Genomic DNA, 26,100 nt, shown 5'->3' with positions numbered 1-26,100 from the left:
CTGAGACTACAGTGGCTGTCCTCCTGGCATGGCCAGCTGCCTGGGTACCCAGAGAACACACAGGCAATGGAGTAGAAACATTTAGCCAAGCCAGGCCAGGGAAGCAATATATCCAACTCAGTCCAAAGCTGAATTTCTTTCAGAGAAGGGAAATGACAATTAAACAAAGAAAACCAGAAACTGGGGCTTGAGGATTCATATGGAAATCGCATGTTCACACTTAGCAGAGCAATCCAATGCCAGTTCTATCTGATCTCCCAGGAAGGCTGTTTGGAGGAGGTGGGGTTTGGTAGCTATTGCTTCACCTTTGGGCAGGAAGGTGTCTTTTCTGGCTGGCATCCCTCTGTGGACCAAGCTAGGTGGGGAGACCCAATGCCTGCCCCAGCTCAGAGGGTTGGCCCGGTGGGAAGGTGCCAGGCCAGTGACAGGACAGCTGCTTCCCCTTGGATGAAGTCATTATTAATGAATTCCTTCCTTCAGCCAATATTCATTAACACTCGGGCACTGGACTAAATGTTGGAGATACAGCTGTGAGCCCTGCTCTCATTGTGGTAAGGGAGCACATCAACACAGTAAGCAAACAAATAAAATAACTTCAAGCTGTAATAAGTGCATGAAGACGAGAACCCAGGGGCCGAGCTGGAGAAAGGCAGGGCTTGTGAGCAGGCTGGATGTGGGGGTAAAGGAGAGGGAAGGTGTGGCTGTGCTTCCTGGTTTCCTCCCACCCAGTGGGAGCAGCTGGGTGGCTGGGTGGGAGCAGATGGGTGGGGAGGGGAGGGCAGTGGAAGGGAGGGGTGGAGGGGTGGGATGGGTCAGACGAGGCCCTTCAGGAGCTCCACTTTAGACAAGTTTGAGCTGCTCATGAGGTAGACATCTGGCCTACAGTTGGAGCAGTGAATGTAGATTCAGAAGGGACACCTGTTAAGACCGGAGACTCACATTTGGATGTTGTCTGCATAAGGACAGTTAGGGGAGTTTCTAGAGCCATGGGAACCGATGAGCTCTCCCAGGGAGAGGAAAGAGAAGAGGGACCAGGCTGAGCTCCAGCATCTAGAGTTAGGGAGAAGGGAACAGTCAGCTAGGTAGCACAGCCTGGTCTAAGTTTTCCAGAAACTTGGAAGCCTGTCCCTGAGAAGTCAAGGGGTTTCTAAATGGGCTCCAAAGGAAAGCCACAACAGGGCCAGACTTCGTTGGGACACTGTCCACTGGTCTCAGAGTTCACATTCAGCCAGTGGCCTCTTTCCTTTGCTGCTCCTCCCGGGATTCTGGTCTATGCCCACCGGCCCCTGTGCATCCTGTGGGCATTTATAGGAGACCTCCCCTACCTAAGTAGCCTTCAGGTGGCAGGGAGGATCCATACAGCTTCTTAAAGAGAGAGTAGCCAGGGGTTAGTCTGGCTCAGGAAGAATGGCACCACAGAGAGGGCTATTTCTTGGAGATGTCATTGTCCCAGAGGGATGACTAGGCAGGTGAACTTGGTGCCAAGCCCTGAGACTGAAGGAGTTAACTCCATGCTTGGCTGGATAGTCTCCGCCCAGCCCTGATCATTTCTTCAAAAAAAAATTTTTTTTTTCAATGTTTTTTATTTATTTTTGGGACAGAGAGAGACAGAGCATGAACGGGGGAGGGGCAGAGAGAGAGGGAGACACAGAATCGGAAACAGGCTCCAGGCTCTGAGCCATCAGCCCAGAGCCCGCCGTGGGGCTCGAACTCATGGACTGTGAGATCGTGACCTGGCTGAAGTCGGACGCTTAACCGACTGCACCACCCAGGCGCCCCAGATCATTTCTAATCTAGCCTGAAAACACTTCCAGGGAACTTTGCCTGCTCCCAAGTGCTCCTTCTTTTCCTTCTTGGCTTCAGCTTTCACAGAATTTCTTTGTGAAATTCTATGGTGATTTTTCAGGTGCTGTTAAGTCTCTGGGCTTGGGTTGGGTTTCTTGCCCTTGACTAGACTTTTTTTATTCTCTGAGTAAGGAGCCAATTTGTGCTGTGCTGTCCATTCTTCTCCTGTCCTCTGAGACATGCTTGTTTGCTCACGGGGAAGCTCTCAGAGATTGTTGAACAATGCTGACTTGTATGCCCTAAACTGGGATTTGGGGCCATTGGTCAGTGGTGAAGCATTTCTTTTGCTCTCTCTGCTTTGTTGCACGTTTCCTCCTTGGCTGCAGAATGATACATCCTCCTGAGGTGACACGGGGACCCAACTACTATCCCTCACCCCACTCCCATCCCCATCCACCCCTCTCTGCCTCCTCCCTCCCCAACCCCCACCTGGAAAGAATGCTCAAAACAGCACCTTCCTGTTCTAAGAGCTTCTTGACCCACTGGTTCACACATTCCTTGACGTTAAGGAAACCAAGATGGGTTTTTAGATTTCAGGTTATTTCATTCTTGTTCCTTCTGGGATGTAGGCTATGGGCCCGAGCAGGTATCAACAGTGATGGTAACACAGCCACAAAAGTCTCAGTTAAAGAAACCAGGGGATTGTTTCCCCCACAAGAATCTGCCTCTGGATAATCCAGACTGCTGATGATCCGGATTTGCATAGAAAGTTCTGGGTAATTTGTAGGAAAATCTCTATGTGACTTCTCTGTTTTGCCCAGAGCTGGGTGGGGGCTGGTTAGCCAACCATCAGAGATCTCGTCTATTGGGATTTGGGTGGCCCCTTCCCTTCTTCTCAACAGTTTCACCCATGTGGATTCTCCCTCCACCTCCAAGGCCAGAAATGTAGACACCCCACAACAATCTTGGGAAGCCTGAGAAAAACCCACTTGAGTTCTGAAAACACTTCTTCACTATTTTATCTATGTCCCTCACTAGCCCTTCTGGGATTCAGACTGCACAGTACACATCTCTCTTGTGCCTAAAATCAAGTTAACCACCACCAATAATACCTCCAGTGCCATTGGCACAGGCTGAAGGTTGAAGACTGAAGTCTAGTTGGTTCTCCTAGGAAACTGATGGAGGTAATGTGGGAACAATCTGATAGCCTTGGAATCCATGGTGACATCAACTTCTGGAGAAGACAGGGGCAGGAAGTGATGGTTCTAGATGGCAGTAAGGCGTGATTTTCATTGGGGGCAATCTCCCCTCCTCCACCAGAGAACATATGGCAACGTTGGGTGACATTTTTGGCTTTTGCAACTGGGACAGTGCTATTGGCATCCAGAGGGGAGAGGACTGGTTGCTACTTAACATCCTACATTTCAGGGACAGAGCCCAAACAAAGGATTATCCAAACTGAAGTGTTAATAGGGCTGCTGTTGAGAAATTCTGGACCCACGCGAGGGGTCCTCTCGTTCACTCCTCTCCTTAGAGAAGGATACTTGTCTAGCTTGGTTGTGGTTATAGCTGAGCTGAATAGAGACCATTCTGAATTTGAGGGAGGGAGATATTTTTAGAAGTTTGTTCATTTAAAATGGAAATGCCCAGGGGCCCCTGAGTGGCTCAGTCAGTTAAGCGGTTAAGCGTCTGACTCTTGATTTCCGCTCAGGTCATGATCTCATGGTTTGTGAGTTCGAGCCCTGCATTCGGTTCTGTGCTGGCAGTGTGGAGCCTGTGTGGGATTCTCTCTCTCTCTCTCTCTCTCTCTCTCTCTCTCAAAATAAATAAACTGAAAAAAAAAATGGAAATGCCCTTCTATTCTAGGCAAAGGCACAGGAAACGAGCCAGGCAAGCAATGTGACCTTATGTGGGCACTTGCAAGACCTGTGCCAATGGCCCGGGGGGTCTCGCAGTTCTGGAATAAACTTGGCTGTTTCATGCCTCTGTGCTTTTGACAGTCTGTTCCCCTTGCCAGGAATACTCACTCCAGCTTCAGTGACTAGACCAGCTCTTAGTTATCGTGGAAGATCACTCGGGCACTGCTGAGTCTGGGGTCTGTCTGTGTTCCCTTTGGACCTTTCCTCACTTGCCCTTTTAGATGAAAATGACTAGTTTCATGTCTGTTCTCCACACTAGAATGGAAGTAACTCGAAGGGAGGGACACGCCTTCCTCATCTATACGCTTCTCGCTGTTCACAGTGTCACACAGGAGACACTGAATTTTACTAAGCTGATGATGTGCTGGAAAAGGACAGGGTGGGCTCTTCGACTGCTGTCCTGACACATTTAACAAAAACAACATGATTAAACAGCTCGCTTTTGTTCAGCACCTCCTGGTACAAGTTGCACACTGGGCAATTTGCACGTGTCATTTCATTTAATCCTCACCAGAGGAGGCGGGTGGCAATTATCCCCATTTTCTAGATGAGGAAACTGGGGCTTAGAAAGGCAGAGTAACATGCCTGGCATCCTCAGATCCAAAGCCTACACTTGTAACCACCGTGCTCTGCCGGCCTCTGGGATGCCCTCTCTTGTGCTAGCTCCGGCATGTGGTGCTAACAACTCTGCAGAGTCTTGAGTTGCCAGAAGTTCCAAACCTGGTTTGGTTCCAAACCAAACCCGAAGCTCCTATGTCAGTAGGAGAGGTTTCTCCATGGTTCTGAGGCCCTGTGAGGGAGCAGGTCCACCTTCAGGTCTAGAGAGTTAGGCTCTCCAGTAGAGAAGCCAGAGGCCAATCGGGGGAAATATCTTGATAGTGAGAGAAAGTGATCTCTCTTTCTCTCTTTAATTTTTAAATTTTATTTAATCTCTTTGATGCCAAAGAGGAATTTGTAAGGTTTAAAACTATTTTCATTAACACTAGTTGATGCTTCCAGGCACATCACATTCTGGGGGTGGGTTCTTTAAATGTTTTTTTCTTTTTAATGTTTATTTTTCAGAGAGAGAGAGACAGAGCATGAACAGGGGAGGGACAGAGAGAGGGGGAGACACAGAATCCGAAGCAGCTCCAGGCTTTGAGTTGTCAACACAGAGCCCAATGTGGGGCTGGAACCCACAGACTATGAGATCATGACCTGAGCCAAAGTTGGACACTCAACTGACTGGGCCACCTAGTCTCCCCATGTGGGTGAGTTCTTTCAATAACGAAGTGGACTTTTCTCTCTGGGTGCTGTAATTTGACTTGCTGAAGCTCACGTGAATTCATGACAGGCTTTGGATAAGCTAATTAAAATCCTAGGTCCGTCAGTAAGTTAATTAACCTCACTAAGCTTGTGTCCTTATCTATAAAAATGTGAGTAAAAAAAAATGTGAGTGAAAATTCTGACCTAGTGGTGTTTTTATGACAATTAGAAATGATACTGAGGGTTGATGGTGGGGGTAGGGGAGAGGGGAAAATGGGTGATGGGCATTGAGGAGGGCACTTGTTGGGATGAGCCCTGGGTGTTGTATGTAAGCGATGAATCATGGGAATCTACCCCTGAAGCCAAGAGCACACTGTGTACACTGTATGTTAGCTAACTTGACAATAAATTATATTAAAAAATAAATCTAAAACTTTTGGTAAAAAAGAAAAAAAGAAATGATACTTGTAAACAGCTTAATTCAGTCCTGGTGTTATGGCGGGCACTCAGCCACTGTTAGCCATTTTTATATTCTTTTTACAGATGGGTGAAAGGCGCAAAGATTTGAAAGAGGAAATTATTTTCACTAAATCATAGTCCCCACAATCCTGGGAAGTATGCAGTAGCTCAGTAAATATTGTTGACCTATGGACTGCATTAATTGATGAGCCCCCGGAGCAGGAAACTGGCTTGGCCAGGCATGGAAGAATGGATTTTATGTAACTTGCAATACCGATGCTGTGATTCCTTGTCACTTTATGCAGAAATCATCAGACTTCAATGCCTCATTGACCTTAAACTGGGCTACCCCTTAGAACTCTTCCCACCTTTCAGCCTCTAAACTGATAACTTCTAGGAGGGCTCTGTACATCAACATCGTCACCAAAGGGACTGCCATATGCTGACCACCTGCTCTGTGTAGGGGCTTCTAACACTACTTCCCATAGTCCTCATGGAAACCCAGTGAGGTGATTATGCTAACCCCCATTTACAGAACAGAAGACTGAGGGCAGAGAGTAAAATGACTCGCTGGAGGCCTTGTAACTGGAAAGTAGTGAGGCTGGGGTTTGAACACATGCCTAACTCCAAGGCTTCTATGTTTTCCACTCCTCCAAGACAAGGAAGGATGGAAAGGAGGTGCTGTCGTTTGACTTCCAGAAAATTCAGTATGCCAATCAAAAGGGATGAGACCTCTTTCACTTGGTGCTTCCCGAGGGAGGATCAATGACTTTCAGAAAGACTCAGCAAGAGAGATCTGGGGGGCGCCTGGGTGGCGCAGTCAGTTAAGCGTCCGACTTCAGCCAGGTCACGATCTCGCGGTCCGGGAGTTCGAGCCCCGCGTCAGGCTCTGGGCTGATGGCTCAGAGCCTGGAGCCAGTTTCCGATTCTGTGTCTCCCTCTCTCTCTGCCCCTCCCCCGTTCATGCTCTGTCTCTCTCTGTCCCAAAAATAAATAAACGTTGAAAAAAATTTAAATTAAAAAAAAAAAGAGAGAGAGATCTGGGTTTACAGGAGATTGGTCTTCAGGGACCAATAAAGAGAGTTAGCTAGTAATATATTTTTACTGTTCATTTGTTAAATAAAGTTATTTCTGTAGTGATAAGTTTGTATTTTACATTATTTTTTTAAAGTTTTAATTTTAATTCCAGTTGGTTAACAGAGTGTAATATTAGTTTCAGATGCATAATATAGTGATTCAACACTTCCCTATATCACCTGGTGCTCATCACAAGTGCCCTCCTTATTCCCATCACCTATTTAAAAAAACTTATATCTTGGGGCGCCTGGGTGGCTCAGTCGGTTGAGTGTCCAACTTCGACTCAGGTCGTGATCTCACAGCTCGTGAGTTCGAGTCCTGTGTCAGGCTCTGTGCTGAAGGCTCAGAGCCTGGAGTCTGCTTCAGATTCTGTGTCTCCCTCTCTCTCTGCTCCTCCCTTGCTCACACGCTGTCTCTCTCTCAAAAATAAATAAAGATTAAAAAACCTATATCTTTATGAGAGAAGATGTTACTTGAACGATGCATTTGTATACTGTGTAATGTCCGATATAAGTTTTTATTTTAACCTGGTAAGAAAATAGAAAATGACAATTCCTAGTCCAGAGACAGCAGATCCAGAATGACTGTACATTTTTCTTTTTTTTTGGAGAACAAATTAATGGTTATCTTGAAAATTGGATCTGTGAATCCACATGTATGAAGGGCATGTAGCTATCAGCTCCCAGGTGGAGAGGGATGTCTTCTTGCTTTGACCTAGAGGTAGTGACTGCTGTCTTATGATTCATTCTTCCGCTCACAATTATATTATGGGCAACTGTTATGCGTCCTCACCGCAGTTGAACATCAGAGAACAGATTGGCTAGAGGGAATAACTCTGCTTGGTGACCATCACCCCTAATTTGTAGGTAAGGCAATAAGGATCCAGAGGACTCAGCCATCCGGCAACTTTTATAAAGAAGGTTCTGGAAGGCCAGGGATTAGAAGAGCTCAGACTACTGGCAGCAGGCAGCCCGTTGAGACGCCACTGCTCTAAAAGATCCTGCAGTGAATAAGAGAAATATTGCCGAAGATGCTAACTCTGTCTCCTTCTAGCAGCTTCAGTCAACAGCTGAGAGAACAAACCCAACCAGCTAAAGAAAGCGATGCTTTGGCAGGCTCAGGAAATGTGGATTAGGGGAGCCCAACCCAAACCTGTGCTTTTGTGATCTGCCCATTGCGTCTCTCTATTCCTCTTCCCCATTATAGGCTAGGGTGACTGACATAAGCCACACTTAGGAGACTGCCATCCGCTGCCTCAGCACTGGAGCCAAGGGAGGGGAAGACAATCAGAGACACTGATGTCTGGTTTTGTTTGCTTTGGGCTCTCACTTGGAGCTTCAGGTGAGCCTGGCTCAACTCTCTTCCCAGCGAGGTATTTGTTCTTCTGCTTTTAAGGGAATTCCAAAGAATGAGACTAAAGAGCTCACCAAGAGGGGCTGGCATTCATCAGTTGATGGGTGGAGTAAATGTCTCAGTGAAGAGCCCAACACAGACCCCCTTCATGGATTGTCTATGGATGGATAATATTGACTGCAATATCCAAACATTTGTTGGTGGACCATATTTAAATCTCAAAACAATCCTGCAGGTGGGGTAGGATCCTCGTTTTACAAATAAGAAAAGAGAGGCTCAAAGAAGTCAAGTACCTTGTCCAAGGTCACTCCATAGTGCGAAGTAAACAAGGGGTTTGAACCAGGTCTGAAGTTCATGATGACAGGCTCTCTGTTAGACCACAGCTACCTTACTCTTGTGAGGCATTTAATGATTTTCAAGGGACTTTCACTTATGTTATATCCTACGAGGCTCCCTACAAACCACTGAGGTAGGAAGGGATTTGACTGATGAGAACACAGACTTAGTGTGCTAAATCACAGCCCAAGGTCACCAGCCCAAATCCCTCCCAGCAGAGGTCATGCTCTCTACTATTCCAACTTGGGTTTCTTACTCTCCATCCTCACTTGGCTTCCTTTTGCTACCATCCTTTGGTGAGCTGCTCAGGGGTGCAAAGTTGTTTTGAGAACAACCAAGTCCAAACTTAAGTTATCTCCTTTCTCCATATCTCTAAATAGAGTACTAGCAATAGCTCAGTATACAGTGTCTTACTAGGTGTCAAACACCATGCTACACATTTTATATTTATTTAACTTAATGCTCACAAAACCCCCATGAAGTACCCGCCATTATCATACCCATTTTATCATTGAGAAAACCAAGGCACATAGAAGTTAAGCAATGGCCAAGGTCAAAGAGCTAGTAGTGAGTGGTGGAGCTGGGATTCTAACCAGGCAGACTGGCTCTTGCCAAACTGCAGAACAGAAAATTAAGAATTAGCTGTAGTACTTAAAATTGATGGATTTGAGGATCTTCAGGCTAATCCTCTGCCCCAGATTGCCTTGTCTGGAAACCCCTCCAGAAAGACACAGTGCTGCTGATTTGATTGCAATTCTGGAGATAATACCAACCACCTACTTCTTGGGGAGTCCAGAATCACTCCCTCCTGCTCCGTCATACCTTGTAGAGTCTTCAATGTGGATAACAACTTGAAAACATGTTCTTGCCATGGGTGGTGTGGTTGGGTGTGGAGATGGGTTGGCATGGGGATGGGGGATAGTTGAGCCGTTGGAAGTTAGAACAGTAGTGTACCAGTGTACCCAGTCTGCTACCAAGTATCCCCCACCCTTCCTCCCCCTAACTCCCTGGCCCAGATGGAATACCCATAGTCTAGACCAGGGCTTCCCAAACTCCCCTGATCATAAGGATTACCTGTAGGGCTTATTAAAAATATAGACACTCAAGCCTCTGCTCTGAAGATTTTCATTCCATAAAACTGAGGTGAGATCTGGGTCTAGATGGTTCTATTCTTAGACACAGGTCATTGGTCAGTTAACAACACACATCAGTGGTGTGTTTTCCCTATGCAAGAAGCTGGTGATTCAGAATGAGTCGGACTCAATCCCTTCCATTGATGAGCTCAGGGCCTACAGGGGTACTGACAAGTAAACATATAAGTTTACTTTAAGACATGATGGGAAAAGTACAGGGTATGGTGGGAAAACAGGGAGGGGTATCTAACCCAGACCACGTGGTGGAGGAGTAGGAGATCCTAAGGCCACCAGGACTGACGCAGCACACACTCTCATCCTGAGATGAATGGGATCTTTCAAACTACTCCACCCACCAGCTGGAGGGTCCCCACATTCTGTCCTCTCTTGCTTCTGGATCCGGAAATCACCTGCTGTGGGTCAAGGGTGGTGGTGGAGGAGCTTGGTCTGAGGCTCCTCCCTGCGCCTGTCTTTGTCCTCTTCCCAAGCCTTATACTTGTTTGCTTCAAATATGACCCTCACTTTTCCCATGGGTCATTTTATCTTTGTTTTGTTTGCCATGAGCAGCACTGCTCATCTCAAATGACAGGCTGGCTTAAATGGATGCGTTTGACTGAAGTGGTGCCAGAGTGGACTCTGTGGGATCAGTGCACCTCTTCTCCCCACTTCCCCCACTCCAAGCCCTCCTCTGGATATTTCTCTGAAGAGGTGGGCACAGATGACATGTCACTGGGGCTTCGACACTCTGGCATTACAGGGAGGGACTCAGCCCATATGGAAGAGGTTGTCTGGTCCTTACCCCTGTGTCATGGAGCTCAGTGGCTCCTAATTCCCTGGTGTCAAAATCCAATTCATCCTGCTGGGTCAGGTGCTGTCTGAGTTCCCTAGGCCCCCTGAAGAGATCACAGGAAGGGAGGGAGCAGAGCTCCTGTCTTTTGTCAGCTGTGGCAAGTTTGGGTGATTAAGCTAAAAAAGCAAAGTCATTTTGGTCCAGAGGATTAGTTTTGAGGTGTGTTGCAAATCTAGAAGCAACTTATTGCCTGGGAGGCAAACCAAACCCAAGATGACTCTCAGCTAATTGCTTGCCTTTCCTTGTGCCAAGCCTAACTCCTCAGTATATAAAGGCCAGCCTCTTCTCTGTCCCCATCCTCTGCCTTCATCCCTCTAGGCTCTTGCTAAGGGATTGCTAGCTGACCTCCAAGCTCTCTTACCATGAACAGACAAGTCTGCAAGAAGTCCTTCAGTGGCGGCAGCCAGGGCTTCTCGGGTCGCTCTGCCGTGGTCTCAGGAAGCAGCAGGATGAGCTGTGTGGCCCGCTCGGGGAGAGCCAGCGGAGGGGCCTGCGGGTTCCGGGGTGGTGTGGGTGGCTTTGGCAGTCGCAGCCTCTACAGCCTGGGTGGCAACAAGAGCATCTCCATCAGCGTGGCTGGTGGCTCCCGGGCTGGTGGCTTTGGGGGAGGGCGTAGCAGCTGTGGCAGTGGCTTTGGGGGTGGCTATGGAGGTGGCTTTGGTGGTGGCAGAGGAATGGGAGGTGGCTTTGGAGGGGCTGGTGGCTTTGGAGGGGCTGGTGGCTTTGGTGGAGCTGGTGGCTTTGGAGGGGCTGGTGGCTTTGGTGGGCCTGGTGGCTTTGGTGGGCCCGGTGGCTTTGGTGGGCCCGGTGGCTTTGGTCCTAGTGGCTTCCCTGGGGGAATCCAGGAAGTGACTGTGAACCAGAGCCTCCTGCAGCCCCTCAATGTGGAAATCGACCCCCAGATTGGGCAAGTAAAGACCCAGGAGAAGGAGCAGATCAAGACCCTCAACAACAAGTTCGCTTCCTTCATCGACAAGGTGAGGGCAAAGCTCAAAGGTGGCGTGGATGGTTTTGGCTGCCAGGGGATTGGTATACAAAGATGCCAGTAGGATCTGCCAGGCTCATAGGCGAGGTATTGGCTTCTTCTTTTTTTTTTTTTCTAATTTTTTTAATGTTTTATTTATTTTTGAGAGAGAGAGAGAGAGAGAGAGAGAGAGAGAATGAGCAGGGGAGGGGCAGAGGGAGGGAGACACAGAATCTGAAGCAGGCTCCAGGCTCTGAGCTGTCAGCACAGAGCCCGATGTGGGGCTCAAACTCATGAACTGTGAGATCATGACCTGAGCTGAAGTCGGACTCTTAACCAACCGAGCCACCTGGGCACCCCTGAGGTATTGGCTTCTTGTCCTGGTTCTGCCTTGGGCCCTTTAGGACAGCGAACATGACTCTTTTGCTCTTCAGACCCCGTTTTCCTAGCTGTGAAACAGGGGAAGGAAAGGGAATCCAGTTCCCAATTTCCTTCTAGGGATAGGACTAGGGAAAATGAAGTGAGGGTCCAAACATGCTCATTCTCCCTTTTAAGACTGGGGTATTAGCCATGAGCTTATTATAGCTAACATTCAATTTCTCTTGCAAAGCAACTTCTGGATAATTGAACTGGAATTGAGCTGGAACTCAAACTTGCATTACTAAGAACTGTGGAACTATCTCTTAGTGGTGGGTCTCAGCAACTGACTCACCTTTAAATAAATTTTTTTTTCTTAAATGTTTGTTTATTTTTGTTAAAAAAATTTTTTTTTCAACGTTTATTTATTTTTGGGACAGAGAGTGAACGGGGGAGGGGCAGAGAGAGAGGGAGACACAGAATCAGAAACAGGCTCCAGGCTCTGAGCCATCAGCCCAGAGCCCGACGCGGGGCTCGAACTCACGGACTGCGAGATCGAGACCTGGCTGAAGTTGGACGCTTAACCGACTGCGCCACCCAGGCGCCCCTAAATGTTTGTTTATTTTTGAGAGTGAAAGAGAGTCAGAGCATGAGCAGGAGCATGGCAGAGAAAGAGGGAGACACAGAATCCAAAGCAGGCCCCAGGCTCTGAGCTGTCAGCACAGAGCCCGACGTGGGGCTTGAACTCATGAGCTGCAAGATCATGACCAGAGCTGAAGTCAGATGCCCAACCAGCTGAGCCACCCAGGCTCACCTTCTTGATTCGAGCTGTCTATGCTGGGGCAGGGAAAGGTGTGCTGGGTCTGGGGGAATGAACCGGGAGTGTGAAGTTAAACCCAAGTCAGCTGTAAGCTGAGTAACTGGAAGGGGAAACAATTAGGGACAATATGGCCCAATTTAGGAAAAGTTAGACCTTGTTGACTATTTTCACTGCCTGTAGGGAGGTAAAACGTTCACTTGAAAAACAATTATAAATAACTTTATTTACGCTGGCCTCCTGTAGAGGTGTTCCAAAGGATCCTAGTAGAATAAGGTAGTGCTGGGTGTGACCCTTAGTTTTGTCATGTAGTAGCCACATCATTTTGGGCAAGTTAAACTGTTTGAGACTCTGTTTCCTTGTCTACAGAGGGGATATAGTAACACCTCCTTTACAGGTGGCTGTGAGGATTAACTGAAATAGAATAAGTGAAGATACTAGGTATAAACATTCTAGCTCTCCCTCGTCTAAATTCTCACTCTTCCAAGTTAAAAACAAAACACAACACAACAGAGGCTATCGCTGATTGGAAAACGGGGTTCATTTTCTACTCTTCGGGCTGCGTGGCCCCACTTGCCCATCTCAGGAGACTGACTCCTTGTCTTTCTCACCTGATGCAGGTGCGGTTCCTGGAGCAGCAGAACAAGGTCCTGGAGACCAAGTGGAACCTGCTCCAGCAGCAGACCACAGGCACTGGCTCAGGCCCCAACAACCTGGAGCCTCTCTTTGAATCCTACATCAGTTTCCTACGCAGGCAGTTGGATTTGGTTCTGGGGGAGAGGGGGAACCTGGAAGGAGAGCTGAAGAACATGCAGGACCTCGTGGAGGACTTCAAAAAGAAGTGAGGGCCCCAAATGGGGAGTTCCGCCTTCCAGGGGATTAGCAGGGAGGTGTAGCCCTGGTTTGAGATTTTAACTGTCCCTGACTGCACCTTCAGTCAATATTCTTGGATGGACTTATTGAGTGAGGCATGACCAAGCGGAAGGGGTCAGAGGGTGGGAACTGAGACTTCTAGGTGGCTGATTCTGACACGTTTCTCAGGCTCTGGGCAGGCCCCTCCTACACTAACTTAGGTGGATGAGAGAATCTTCCCAGAATTAAAAACGTTTTGGGATGAAGAGCCCTCCACACTTACTGTACATGGGAATCACCTTGGAAGCTTGTCAGAAACACATATTCCTGTGCTCCAGACCTAGATATTGTGAATCAGTAGGTGTGGGGCAGGTCCCAGGAGTCTAGTGCCCCATGGTTCCCAGGGGGGAGACCACCTGGCAGATGGTCTAGGGCCACACTTTGTAAAACACTCTTTCTTTTTTTTTTTTTTTTAATTTTTTTTAATGTTTATTTATTTTTGAGACAGAGAGAAACAGCATGAATGGGGGAGGGGCAGAGAGAGAGGGAGACACAGAATCGGAAGCTGGCTCCAGGCTCTGAGCCATCAGCCCAGAGCCTGACGCGGGGCTCGAACTCACGAACCGCGAGATTGTGACCTGAGCCGAAGTCGGACGCTCAACCGACTGAGCCACCCAGGCGCCCCTGTAAAACACTCTTTCAATGTGTCCAGTCTAGTACTCTGTTTCTGTAGCTTCAATCGACCTTGTCCTGCATGTCTGGGGTTGTAGTTGATACCCTCTGAGGTCTGTGAGGTGAGGAGGGAGCTCCAGATATCTATGGGGTCAGGACCCACAGGGGTGGGTTCACCCGTTTCCAGGAAGCCCCATCTTGGGTCAACTGCACAAATCTGGCAGGCACCGCTCTGTGCGAGGCTCAGTGCTGAGCTCTGGGAATCCAGTGGCAACTCAGATTGACGTTGCCCAGAAACCTTTTCTCCTGGAATCATTCCATTTTCAGTCTTCATGAGATCCAGACCCTTTGGGTGAGATTTTAGTCATTAACGAGCAGGAATCTCATAACTCTGGTGCATTCAGGAGACATGAGTTCATTCTTAACCCAAATTCCTGTAAGAAACAACTCTTAATGGAAAGAGAAACAGAGAGGGCAGAGGCAGAAGCACCCAGTCTGAGCAAATACCTCTCTGGGTCTCACGTACACACATGGCGCTTTGTGACCTTTGTCACAGCCAGACAAGAAGTCACGCCCCTGGCGCCTCCTCCCCGCCTCCCCTCCTCCCCTCCTCCCCTCCTCCCCTCCTCCCCTCCTCCCCTCCTCCCCCTCCCATCTCCCCACACTTCAGCCTGTTACCTGGGCTTGGAGGAAGGAGAACGAGGCAGCCGCCTGAGCTTTGAAAGGTCTCCAAGCAGGATGGGTTATGTATGTAATTCTAGGGGCTCAGTGCACAACGAAAATGCAGGGCCCTTGTTAAAAAATCGGGTTGGTGCCAGCAGAACATTAAACTGTTAGGACTTCCTGAACCCAGGGACCTGTGTAAACTGCACAGGTCACACGCCCATGAAGCTGGTCCTGTCCCCTGGTGAGAAGATTCTGGATGAGAATCTTCCAGAATCAATTTGATGAGAATCAATTTTTTTTTTTTATTTCTGGAATGTCACTGTCCAAATGTGTGCTTCTTTCTGTCCCAGATATGAAGATGAGATCAACAAGCGCAATGCGGCTGAGAATGAGTTTGTGGGGCTCAAGAAGGTGAGCAAGTGGGGAGGAACAGATCAAGGCTCTATTTCTGGGCACCACCCTCATGGAGTCAGCAGAGCCAGCAGCTCTGGGGCACAGTGACCCTATGCTGGGTGTGGGGTTTATATTTTTCCTGACAGTTTTGGAAACGAAGGAAACAGCTCTAAATAGGTTATTGGTGAGGAAAGACGCCTTACAATGTCACTGTGACTAATGAACTGATCAGTAATGCGAACAAATAATGAAGAATTTATGTGTAGCATTAATCAAGGTTTGCAGCCTACAGGGTACCCTGGATGGTATTAATAAGAACAATCAGCCAATATTTGCAGCTGACTTGATTGTAAAGATGAAGTAGTGAGAAGAATAGAATATCCTCCTTTCTATTCAGAAGGCTGGTTACCTGGTACCAAACCTCCGAAGTCACATGTTAGATAAATGTGATTTATCTACCCATACTCCATGCCTGGCTAATATGGTTTATATTTTGTTAAAGCATCAGGGTTTTGTTGGTCAAAGCAACTAAAGGGAAGAAAACCACTTTGATTTTCTATTAAGAGGGAAGGTGAGAAGTGGAAATTAGGGGGAGGACAGGGGAGGGACAAGAGGAGGGACAAAGGCTTAGGAAAGAGCTGTGGGTGGTAAGGGGGCTGCGGGTCATTCTTTTGGGTGTCTGACTGCCCGTCTGCACACCTCGCAGGATGTGGATGCTGCGTACATGAACAAGGTGGAGCTACAGGCCAAGGTGGACAGCCTGACAGATGAACTGAACTTCCTGAGGACCCTCTATGAGATGGTGATTCCTTGATTTCTTGGTTTGCTGAGCTCCAGAGCCTTCCTGCCTGCATCTTCTCTGGCATGCTTCCCAAGCAAGACCTTAGGGGATAGTTAAGGGGCAAAACACTCACAAAACCAGCAACAGAGCTCGGAACTCAGCTACACCCCACCTGGGAAATGCTAACTTAGCTTACCCAGCCTGCATAGACCTGGGCCACAAGGCCAGGGTCCCTCTCTGACTTCTTTGTTTTCCTTCTGTCCTCAGCCCTTTTTGTTCTACACCTTCCCTCTGGCTCCTATGCCAGTATCACAGCTAGTTCCTTCAGAGCACTCCTCCCTACTCCAGTCCCCTGGAAACCCACACAGTTGAACTCACTGACTGATACTCTCAGGCTGACAACCTTATTCTATTTGCACATTTACTTTTTTTCTTTAACTTTGTTGCCTGGCATCTTTTAGGCTCTAGCCAGGCCTGAAATGCAAGCTTATTTTTCTGACTGTTCCATTCCTGGCCCCATTTTTGGGATATCTCTGCTGGTAGAAGATTCTTGGACTTATTCATTCCCAGCATCTCCTGGGGCCAAGGGATGGTGAGAATGACCATCCGTGTTCCCTATAGGAGCTGTCTCAGATGCAGAGTCATGTCAGTGACACGTCCGTGGTCCTGTCCATGGACAACAACCGCTGCCTGGACCTGGACAGCATCATCGCCGAGGTCAAGGCCCAGTATGAGGAAATTGCCCAGAGGAGCAAGGCAGAGGCTGAGGCTCTGTACCAGACCAAGGTGGGAGCCCTCTCCTTGCCTGCATACTCTAGGTTTAGGTCCCGCTGACCTTCATCAAGAATATTCTAACACTTTGTGAAGCTATGTTGATTGGTTTCCCCTCTGTCAGCTTGGGGAGCTGCAGACCACGGCCGGCAGGCATGGAGATGACCTCAAGAACACTAAGAGTGAGATCATGGAGCTCAACAGGATGATCCAGAGGCTGCGGGCCGAGATCGAGAATGTTAAGAAGCAGGTGGGTCTGGTCCTATTGGAGAGATCCTGGAGGTCTTCTGGGCCATGGGGAGAAAGAGTAGCAACAATTGTGCCTCTGCCACGCGCTTTCTCTGTCCTTCCATGGTGTCACATGTGGGACAGCAGACTCTGGGAGACTCCATTCTCCCTGAGATTCCCTTGGAAATCTTCCAAGTTCCCTAAGGAGAGATGGTTGCTCCTGCTGGCTTTCCCAGCAAATCTTGCAATTGTAGGGAGGGCCTTAAACACTCCGTTCTCAGTAGGATCTACCTTCCATGAACTATTGGTCATGAGCTTCACATTACCTCAATGGCTAATTTGTGTCACTGGAATAAACTGATTAGGCAGGGGAGTATTTAACAGTTTTGCAAAAAACCAGTTACCAGTTACCACTACTGCCTTTACCAGCGAATCAGTGTTCCTTTTCTTTAAAAAAAATTTTTTTTACATTTATTTTTTTTTTTTGAGAGACAGAGACAGAACACAAGTGGGGGGAGGGACAGAGAGAGAGAAGGAGACACAGAATCTGAAGCAGGCTCCAGGTTCCGAGCTGTCAGCACAGACCCTGACGTGGGGCTTGAACTCACAAACTGTGAGATCATGACCTGAGCTGAAGTCGGACACTTAACCGACTGAGCCACCCAGGTGCCCCAGTGTTCCTTTTCTTGATGAGACAGGAGTTAGTTTCAGTGGGCCATAGATAAATAGACCAATTGCAAAATGGACTTCTGTTTTCTGGGCATGTGCCATTGTGGTAAGGGATGGAGGGATGCTGAATGGAGAAAAGAACTTTCAGGAAAAATCAGCTGTTTCTTGATCACTATGCTAATTAGTCTCCTACCTCCTCCTGGCCCAGAACGCCAACCTGCAGGTGGCCATCGCTGAAGCTGAGCAGCGTGGGGAGCTGGCCCTCAAGGACGCCAATGCAAAGCTCCAAGAGCTGCAGGCTGCCTTACAGAAGGCCAAAGATGACCTGGCCCGGCTGCTGCGGGACTACCAGGAGTTGATGAACGTGAAGCTGGCCCTAGACATGGAGATTGCCACCTACCGCAAGCTGCTGGAGGGCGAGGAATGCAGGTGAGGGGCTGTGGGGCCAGCATTCTCCAGATAGGATTTTAGAGTGACCTTTGATAATGAAGAAAGAGAGCAAGATGATTGGAGAGGACAACTCAGACACAGGGTAAGGAACCTCCTGAACAACAGAATTTAGGATTCAAGTGCCCCCCCATTTTTTTTTTTTGTCAATCAAGATCGTCCAATTCTCCTATTTACCATGGATATATGTATTACACAGCTCTGTTGATCATTCTTATGAGCAATGAGTATGGAAAAGTGCTTTGGGGTTATGACAAAAGTTATAGTGATGTCCACTGGAACTTTTTAAAAAGTGTTTATTTATTTTTGAGGTGGCGAGGGGCAGAGAGAGAGGGGGACAGAGGATCCAAAGAAGGCTTTATACTGACAGCAGAGACCCCAATGCGATGCCCAAACTCACTAACTGTGGGATCATGACCTAAGCCAAAGTTGCACGCTTAATCACCTGAGCCATCCAGGTACCCCTGGAACTTCCTGAGATGACAGAAATGTTTTATGTGCTCACCAGTACCATAGCCATTAGTCACTTGAGTACTAATGGTTAGTGCAACTGAGGAACTGAGTTTTATACTTAATTTAATTTTAATAAATGTGACTAGCTTCATGTCACTAGTAGTTACCATATTGGACAGCACAGTAGAGAGAGTCTTGTAACTTTCCACCCCTGAGGCTGAGTCCACAGGGCAGGTGGCCGATGCACACATACTCTGGAAAAATAGCACAGCATCAAGCAGCAGTTAAGGGCTTAGGGAGTGGATATCAAATGCCAAAGGATTGTCAAGAATTGAGAGATCTTTCTGCTGACTAGTTGCTCCATGCATACTGTGTTGAACCTCTGTCCTCAGGCAGCTCCCAATCTGATGGAGGAAGCAGAACTCAGGGGTGAGAAGGAAGCTTATGGATTTTTTTTTTTTAATAAATCAATGACAGGTGTGAGAGTGAAGATGGTGCTATGTGTACTGGGGATTGTGGGATAAGGACAGAGTGGTCGACCACAGGGGGGCCCACACTGGCAAGGGGTGCAGACACACTCCATGTCTGCTCAGATGTGTGGACGTGCCTGCTCCATGAACATGAATGAGGCACAGAAAGATGGGCTGTGTGGGCAGGACATTTTCAAGCTCCTCATGTGTTGAGTGTCAGCCCCTCTCACATTTTACCTTACCTTGAACCACCACCCCTACCCCCACCCCGGGAAGGCTCACTGGAGAAGGCTTCCTGGGAGAGGAAAATCAGAAGAAAACCAGGGCTGGGTGAGGGAGGAAGAAAGACGGTCTCAGTAGGGGAAGAGTGGTGAGGCAGGACTAACCAACTGGGGGCTGGGTAGTTGAGCACTTTGCCTGGAACAGATGCTCTGGAAACTAAGGGAAAGAGGGCAGACAGATGGAGAAATGGAGGATGGCTGGTGAAGCTTCTGAGCACCTCAACCCCATCCCCTGGCCCCACAAGCTCCTTTTCCTGGGGAGATGTGGTCATAGAGACACTTGGAATAGCCTTCTTCCCCCGAGAGCTTGACCTCTAGTAGGGCAAATAGGGGAACGTGGCTCCCAAGGTAATGAACCCTCAGCTCTGTGGCTAATGATTCATTGCAGAAATAGTCCACATCTCTTTCTCTTCCTTTGTAGGATGTCTGGAGAGTGTCAGAGTGCCGTGTGCATTTGTAAGTAGCCCTTCAAAAATTCTCTCCTGGGTTGCAAAAAGGGTGGCCACAGAGACACCTTCACTGACTGATCTACAGCAGGAGAGGCTGGCCCATACAAGGAGACCAGGCCACCAAACAGTGCTAGGGCCATGGCCACACACTCCCCGCCTCACATAGGCTGGGAAACTCTAAGGCCAAAGCTAAAATGCCCATGGTCTTGGGGAATTCCTTAGGTTGGAGAACCAGAAATTTCCATGGATGCTGCTGGCTCTTGTTCTTGGGGAAGGACGCCAGAGAGCCAGGCTCACACTTGTCATTTATTTACAAGTTGAGGCCTCAGAGAAGTTAAGCACCTTCCTCCAATTCACAAGCCAAGCAGGGTAGAGTTGTGATGCAGACCCAGGCTTTTGCCTGAATTGAGTGCCTGTTCTCTGCAGCGGTGATCAGCAATGTCACCAGCACCAGCAGCGGCTCTGCTGGAAGCCACGGAGGGGTCAGTGCCAGCAGCAGCGGTGGCTACAGAGGCGGCAGCAGCAGCAGAGGCAGCAGTGGTGGCTATGGAGGGCTCAGTGGTGGCAGCAGCGGCGGCTACCAGAGTGGCAGCAACGGGGGCAGGCTCAGCAGCGGAGGCAGCAGCTCTGTGAGCCGGAGTGGAATTGGATCCGCCTCTGGTGGCATCCAGACCTCGGGAGGCAGCAGCTATAAGTCTGGCAGTGGAGGCAGCACCAGCATCCGCTTCTCCCAGACCACCAGCTCGAGCCAGCACTGCTCCAAGTGATCCTCTGGGGTCACGTGTCCACGCCCACCTGCATCCCTCTCGGCCTGCCACAGCACCTCCTACTTTGCTTGGCATCAACAAATGCCAACCTCAGCCTCGCTTTTCCTCAAGTTCCCCGGAGAAGGGGCTGAACTTCTTCCTGGCTCCTCCATCCCCAAGACCTCTCCTAGGCTAGGAAGGTCCAGCTGCTAGTCCCAGAGGATGATGCCCCCAGATGAGCCTGTGATGGCTCCTGATGACGGTAGCAATACCTGAGCCCATACCACTGTGGGCTTTTCCAGCCTGGCCTGTTCCTACCCTGGCCCATCTCCCTTTCTCACTGGGAGTCGATCGATGGTCTGAAGTAGGCATGTTTCAGCCCCGCTGAGGAGGCGGGGGTGCTAGAGGGTGAATGGTCAAGTTCTCTAGACTGTTGGTTCTCAGGGTGCCTTCTTCACATTGGCATCATGTCCTGACCTTGCCTCTGTCCCCTTAATTCCCCCAGCTGTGGATCCTCTGGTGATGATTATGTTGCACTTTCTTTTCTCAATAAATTGCACTGTATTTCACATTCTGGTGTTTGGCTTTCATTCAGGGAGTCATAGAATAAACTGAGGTCCAAGAGAGGAGAGAAATTAGGTGTGGTTGGTGGTCTTCCAGAAGTTATGGTAGGTATAAGGGATGCTCAATAGTCTTAGCTTCTCCTTTATCCATTTGGCTGGGTTCTTGTGATAGGTCTGCCCAAGAGTATTTATGTTGCTTAAGCGAAGACCCCTCCACTCCCATGGAAGTCTTCCCATCCATCCTCCTGCCTCTGAGCAGACCTCTGGGATCCAGTCTTGGAAAAAGAGGGTTTTGCAGTTCATCAAGGGAAGAGATTCTCCTGGGACCGTGGCTCTTTTGCTCCAAATCCCATGCTGGCCAGACACAGCAAATTCTCTTTCTGCAAACACAGCTCCTAGAGTCTGAAGAGGTCAATGCATGACAGCCTCTTTTCCCAGACCAGATTCTGAGCCAATTAAAAAATAAGACAAAGGAATGAGCAAATGGAGAGCCAATATTGCCTTTATTATCAGCAAAGCAGATACTGGAGAATACTGTTTATATCTCTGGTGGGATGGGGTTCATTTATAGGACCTCAGGATTAGACCAGATTTCCTACCTGGGCAGACACAATATAGGGTCATTGTAGCCTTCCTATGGGTTCAGACGCCTCATGGGACATAGGAGAGCAAAGCATAAGCTTGCTTTGGGTAGTCCGATCTTGAGAGATGAAGGGACAAAGCTATGCATGCCCTTCCTTCCTTCCAAACTCACATCAGGCAAGAGAGAGAGAGTAGTAGAGCCACTAGTGGAATTCTCTCCACATGGATGAAAAATTAGGATTGAGGAAGATGCATACTCGCTCTATACTGGCATTTCCCAGCTGTTCTCAGGAAGCTGAAACCTAAACCTGGGGAGGAGAGGGGCAATGAGACAGCCACTGAAGGAAACCAGGAAACTGAGAACTTCAGTGGAGTCTCTGTTCCTTCCCCGACTCCCAAATCCAATCCCATCTGCATGCCTTTGAGCATGGTAAAATGCCTTTGAGCATGGTCACTGTAGATCATACATTATCTCCCCACACCTCCCAAAGTCAGATCAGAGCTGGACTAATGAGAGGTCATCTGTACATTTATCTGATGGTCCAAGAAAAGTACCAGGACCTGGCCTCCATGTTCTTGTGTCTGATCTGATCTTCTACGCTCTACCCCATCTGATCTCCAAAATATAGCAGACCTGGTCTCAAGCCTTGGAGGAATCTAATTTTAAAGTTCCTACACTTGAGAGTGTAATAAATCCTTGCCTATCCTTTCAAGGCCTGCTGGCAGGAGGTAGCTCCTTCCCCATATACCCTTGGCATAGCTCTAGGTACTGTGCAAGTAGAACAGTCTATTCTGTATTGCTGCTCTTACTGGCCTTTTAGAGACATTACAAGAAGCATCACCAATCCCTAGGAAGACACCCCAGATGCTCTGCTCCTTGTGCTGCCTAACTTTCCAGGTAGAGGCTGACTGCACTGGACTAACCCAGCTCTCATAAGACTGAAGCAGCAGGGTTTGGGGATGGCCACTCAGTCTCTTATCCATCCATTCCACGTATGGAGAGCTTGTTCCTGAGTGCTGTCTTGGGCCTTGCAAAGTATGTGGGGCACACAGTGAAAGTTTGGGGGTCAACTGAAAGAATGAAGAGAGTAATGAGAGTAGGACTTCCCTCCACCCCAGAATAGGTCACACTCCAAGGCAGGATGAAGCTGAAAGTTGACAGTGAGAGCCTGGTACCTTCTTATGAGCTCTTGCAAGGGGGCTATGGAGGGAGTTGGCAAAAGACTACAGGATACTTGGAATCAGGGGAGTGGGGGGTCAATCAATGTATGTTGGAGCAGAAGCCTGGAGCAGTCCTGGGAAGGAGAGTCTGGGCAACATGGAGGTGGGGCAAGGTTACAGGGCAGATGTCCAGACCAAAGCCCAGGAGAATTCTAGGGCTAGCATCACATTTCATGTTCTTGATACAGGCTGGGACTAAACCATGTGCCGGTGAAGCAGGGAAGCTTCCAAGGTGAGGGCACCATGTCTGAGGCCAGGCTAAGGGTTGGAGAGGATGGAATATCTCTAATATGGAAAGCTGGCAATTCTGAGCTTTCTGAGCCATGAAGAATCCCTCAAATCCATCTCCCATGTGAAGACAGAGCTGGGGCAGCTCTTTGCTTCTGAAGGTAGCCAGGGTATATAGAGTAGGTAGTATTCACCTTTATGTAATGGTCAGAGAGGTGACAGGAGCCTTTCCAAATTGAAGCTTGAAATCCTACCAGTTACGTCTTTAGGATTAAACAATCTGTCTCCTGGAGGCAACTGTTTTTTCATTCTCCATCTTTTATCTTTTATTCTTTATCCCCCACTCTTTCCCTCTTCTTCTAAAGGTCTTCCTCTAGATTACAAAAACAGCACATACCTGTAGCAAAAAATGCATAAAATTTAGCAAAGTTAAAAAAAAAAAGGAAAAGAGAGATCATCTATAATTCCACAATCCTGTGACATTTTCCTATGTGTATGCATGCACATGCACGCACACACATACATATGGATAGGTACATGTAAATATATCATCTTTTACACAATAGGGCCTTAAAATACATGTTGCTTTGTAACCTGATTTTTCACTTAATCTATTGTGGAATTTATCCATTAAGCGAGTCGACACTAGAGTGAGATCCTATCATTCTCCAGACACTTTGCCAGGCTCAGGAATAGAGTGGAGAACACATACAGTCTCTGCTCTCATCGAGTTTACAGTCTAGCTGGGAAGAAACTTACCAAATAGTATCTTACCATAACAACCAATGTAGATGGAGATTTTCTTTTTCAGTGCAGTTTCTTATTTTTAGTTAAAAAAAAAAACCAAAGGTACACATTGGGAATTAAATTACTATTTTTTCCTTCTTTCTAAAGGTGTGACATACATGTTTTCTGGTCATTAATATTCTACCAAACATTTTACTAACCTAAGCCAGACAGAGGCCATTAAAGCTCTTTGCTATCCCTTCCTATTCAGACCGAGTTAGACCAATGAATACCACTTTGGCAGGGAGAAGAAGAGAGCTGGAAGGGCAGAGCTTGGAGAATCACATTTTTACCAAACTCATTCTAACCCCAACCCAAAACCTAGCAAAGTAATTTATACAGGAAGGATTTTAAGCACATCTGCATAAATACTTAATATGCAATAAGAAAAGGATAACTTTAGTCTGTTTCCAGACTATAGTATATATTCGCTGATATTCAGTAAAATAGTAACTCCAATGAAGAAAGTATTTTTGCCTTCATAGTGCTAACAACTAAAAAGTACAAATATTTAGGGGAGCCTAGGTGGTTCAGTTGGTTGAACATCCAGCTCTTGGTTTTGGCTCAGGTCATGATCTCATGGTTCATGAGTTTGAACCCCACATCAGGTTCTGTGCTGGCAGTGCGGAGCCTGCTTGGGATTCTCTCTCTCTTCCTCTCTCCCTGTCCCTCCCGAGTCTCCCTTCTTCTCTCTCAAAATCAATAAATAAACTTAAAAAAAAAAGTACAACCATTTAATACTTAGATCTTTAACTGGATAATTAAAGAAATTCTAAGATTAAATCTGCCAGATTAGTGTGAGTATTCATCTATAAAAATGTTTTTTTCAAAAATGATTCTTATTTTTTAAAAAAAGGCTTCTTTTGCCGCAGTAGGACTCCATCAAGACTAGAAGAAGATAGTGATAAAAGAACTGTAAACCCAAGACTAAGAGTTGATTTTCACATGTAGCTTTTGGGTAAAAGACATCATGTTTTAGTTTATTCCCATAGCCAAGACTAGTTCTAATTTTCCCATGATGGTGGGCTGAAAATAGGAGTTTCAGAAATCTGAAGACAGGGCCAGCTGTTTTAACACCATAGATAAGCATTCCTAAATAGTAAAAAACTCCACACAGGTGGGTCACTGGGTTTGAAGGACTGAAACTCTCAATCAAGTGAAAGAGCTGTGAGCAGGGGGAGATTTATGCAAAACCTGCCTGTGGTATTGCAGACAGGGAGAGTTTACGATGGTGTTGTTCCTCTTGGTTGTCACAGGAACACGTATTCCGGGGGAAGGGGCCTTCTAGATGAAATGCTTGACATAGTGTTTGTCCCAGAGCAGTCTGACTCTCCGAAACACCTGAGAGAGGTGTCTACTTTGGCAGGAGTACTAGGGGTTATTGAATAGAAGAAAGTATTTCAGGAAAAAGAGAAGTCCTGGGAGCATCAGGTAATTATCTTTTCAACCCATCAATACCTAACATTAATAAACAGTTGCAGAAAAGAGTCAGTCTTTCCAGGGTGTGGTCTCCAGTCATCAGGAGCAACCCTCCCCTGGCCTATTGGGCCCATGTTGTCCAGAAGGCCGCCATTACCCACAGGTGGGAGCTAGTGCTAGGGGTTGTTCTGGGAAGCTGCCACCGAAGAGGATTTGCACAACAAAGTCACTATTAAGCCACTGCTTAAGACCAGTCCTCAGCCTTCTTTTTCTGCTCTGTAGTCTAGAAATATCTATTTAAATGTCAGAAAGTCTGTAAATGTGAGCAGCATGTCGAATAGGTCATCAGCCATCTCATCTTTATGGTGCTTTAATGTTGCTGTGAAAGCAGCCATGTTGAATCCCAGAATCCCTGTCAGCTGCAGTTCTTCAATATACTTTTCTACCAAAGAGAGGTATTCATTAAAGATGGGTGTGTAGGTGAGTTTATTCTCTTCCATGTCTCCAAACTCCTGGTAGTATCTGTCCATGAAATTTCTTTGCAGTACTTGGAACTCTGCATCCATGACAATGTCCTCGATAGATCCAACCACAGCAGCAAATTCAGCTTCAGAGGCGGAAGAGGTGGACAGTGCAAAGCTCTCTTCTTCCAAGACTTCTGCAGCCTCCATTCCACCCTGGCTAGTGGCTGGTCGGCCTCCCTGGAGTCTGAGGCCGGTGAGTCTGCACCTGTGCTCGGGCCCAGAGGCCTCCATGCTCTGCCCAGCTGCCCTGCACCGGGGCCCCATGGCCCCATGACTTCCAGGAGCCACGCCCTGCCTCCTGTCACAGTGGCCGAGGTTATCATTCCTAATGAGTGCACAATTTCCATTATGTGGATATAGCACATTTTGTTGCCTATGTTATGTCCACTTTTTCCACAATAATAAACATCGCTGCAATGAACACACGTGTCTCTGAACACTTGTCCTATTCATTCTTTAAGATAACTTCCTAGATGTGGAGTTGCTAGGCCACTTTAAAATTATGATTTATATTGTCAAACTACTGTTCAGAAAGAGTATGCCAGCTGGTACTTTTACAGGTAATGCGTAAGACTTTTTGTTTCTCCAGCTGCATGAATACTGC

General features: G+C 47.7%; 1 protein-coding gene and 1 pseudogene across 1 annotated transcript; one reads left to right on the top strand and one right to left on the bottom strand.

Annotated features, from left to right (window-relative positions):
- The first annotated feature begins 10,519 nt into the window (after positions 1 to 10,519).
- On the top strand, positions 10,520 to 20,742 carry LOC122473453 (keratin, type II cytoskeletal 2 oral-like). Its single transcript, XM_043564024.1, has 9 exons — positions 10,520 to 11,134; positions 12,916 to 13,136; positions 14,836 to 14,896; positions 15,585 to 15,680; positions 16,281 to 16,445; positions 16,555 to 16,680; positions 17,536 to 17,756; positions 19,400 to 19,434; positions 19,854 to 20,742. Exons 1-9 carry the CDS (start codon positions 10,520 to 10,522, stop codon positions 20,192 to 20,194), a joined length of 1,881 nt encoding a protein of 626 aa, XP_043419959.1. The 3' UTR covers positions 20,195 to 20,742.
- Positions 20,743 to 25,148: 4,406 nt separating this feature from the next.
- LOC122473620 lies at positions 25,149 to 25,760 on the bottom strand (annotated as a pseudogene).
- Positions 25,761 to 26,100: the final 340 nt, after the last annotated feature.

This window comes from Prionailurus bengalensis, chromosome B4, assembly GCF_016509475.1.
Source record: "Prionailurus bengalensis isolate Pbe53 chromosome B4, Fcat_Pben_1.1_paternal_pri, whole genome shotgun sequence".
NCBI lineage: Eukaryota > Metazoa > Chordata > Mammalia > Carnivora > Felidae > Prionailurus > Prionailurus bengalensis.
This window is presented reverse-complemented; position numbering and strand designations above follow the sequence as displayed.

Excerpts from the sequence above, each read along its gene's own strand:
- LOC122473453 (XM_043564024.1), top strand. The coding sequence starts at position 10,520 with ATGAACAGACAAGTCTGCAAGAAGTCCTTCAGTGGCGGCAGCCAGGGC. Across the intron at positions 15,681-16,280 it reads TGAGGACCCTCTATGAGATG|GAGCTGTCTCAGATGCAGAG; the intron begins GTGATTCCTTGA and ends TGTTCCCTATAG. Across the intron at positions 16,446-16,554 it reads AGGCTCTGTACCAGACCAAG|CTTGGGGAGCTGCAGACCAC; the intron begins GTGGGAGCCCTC and ends CCCCTCTGTCAG.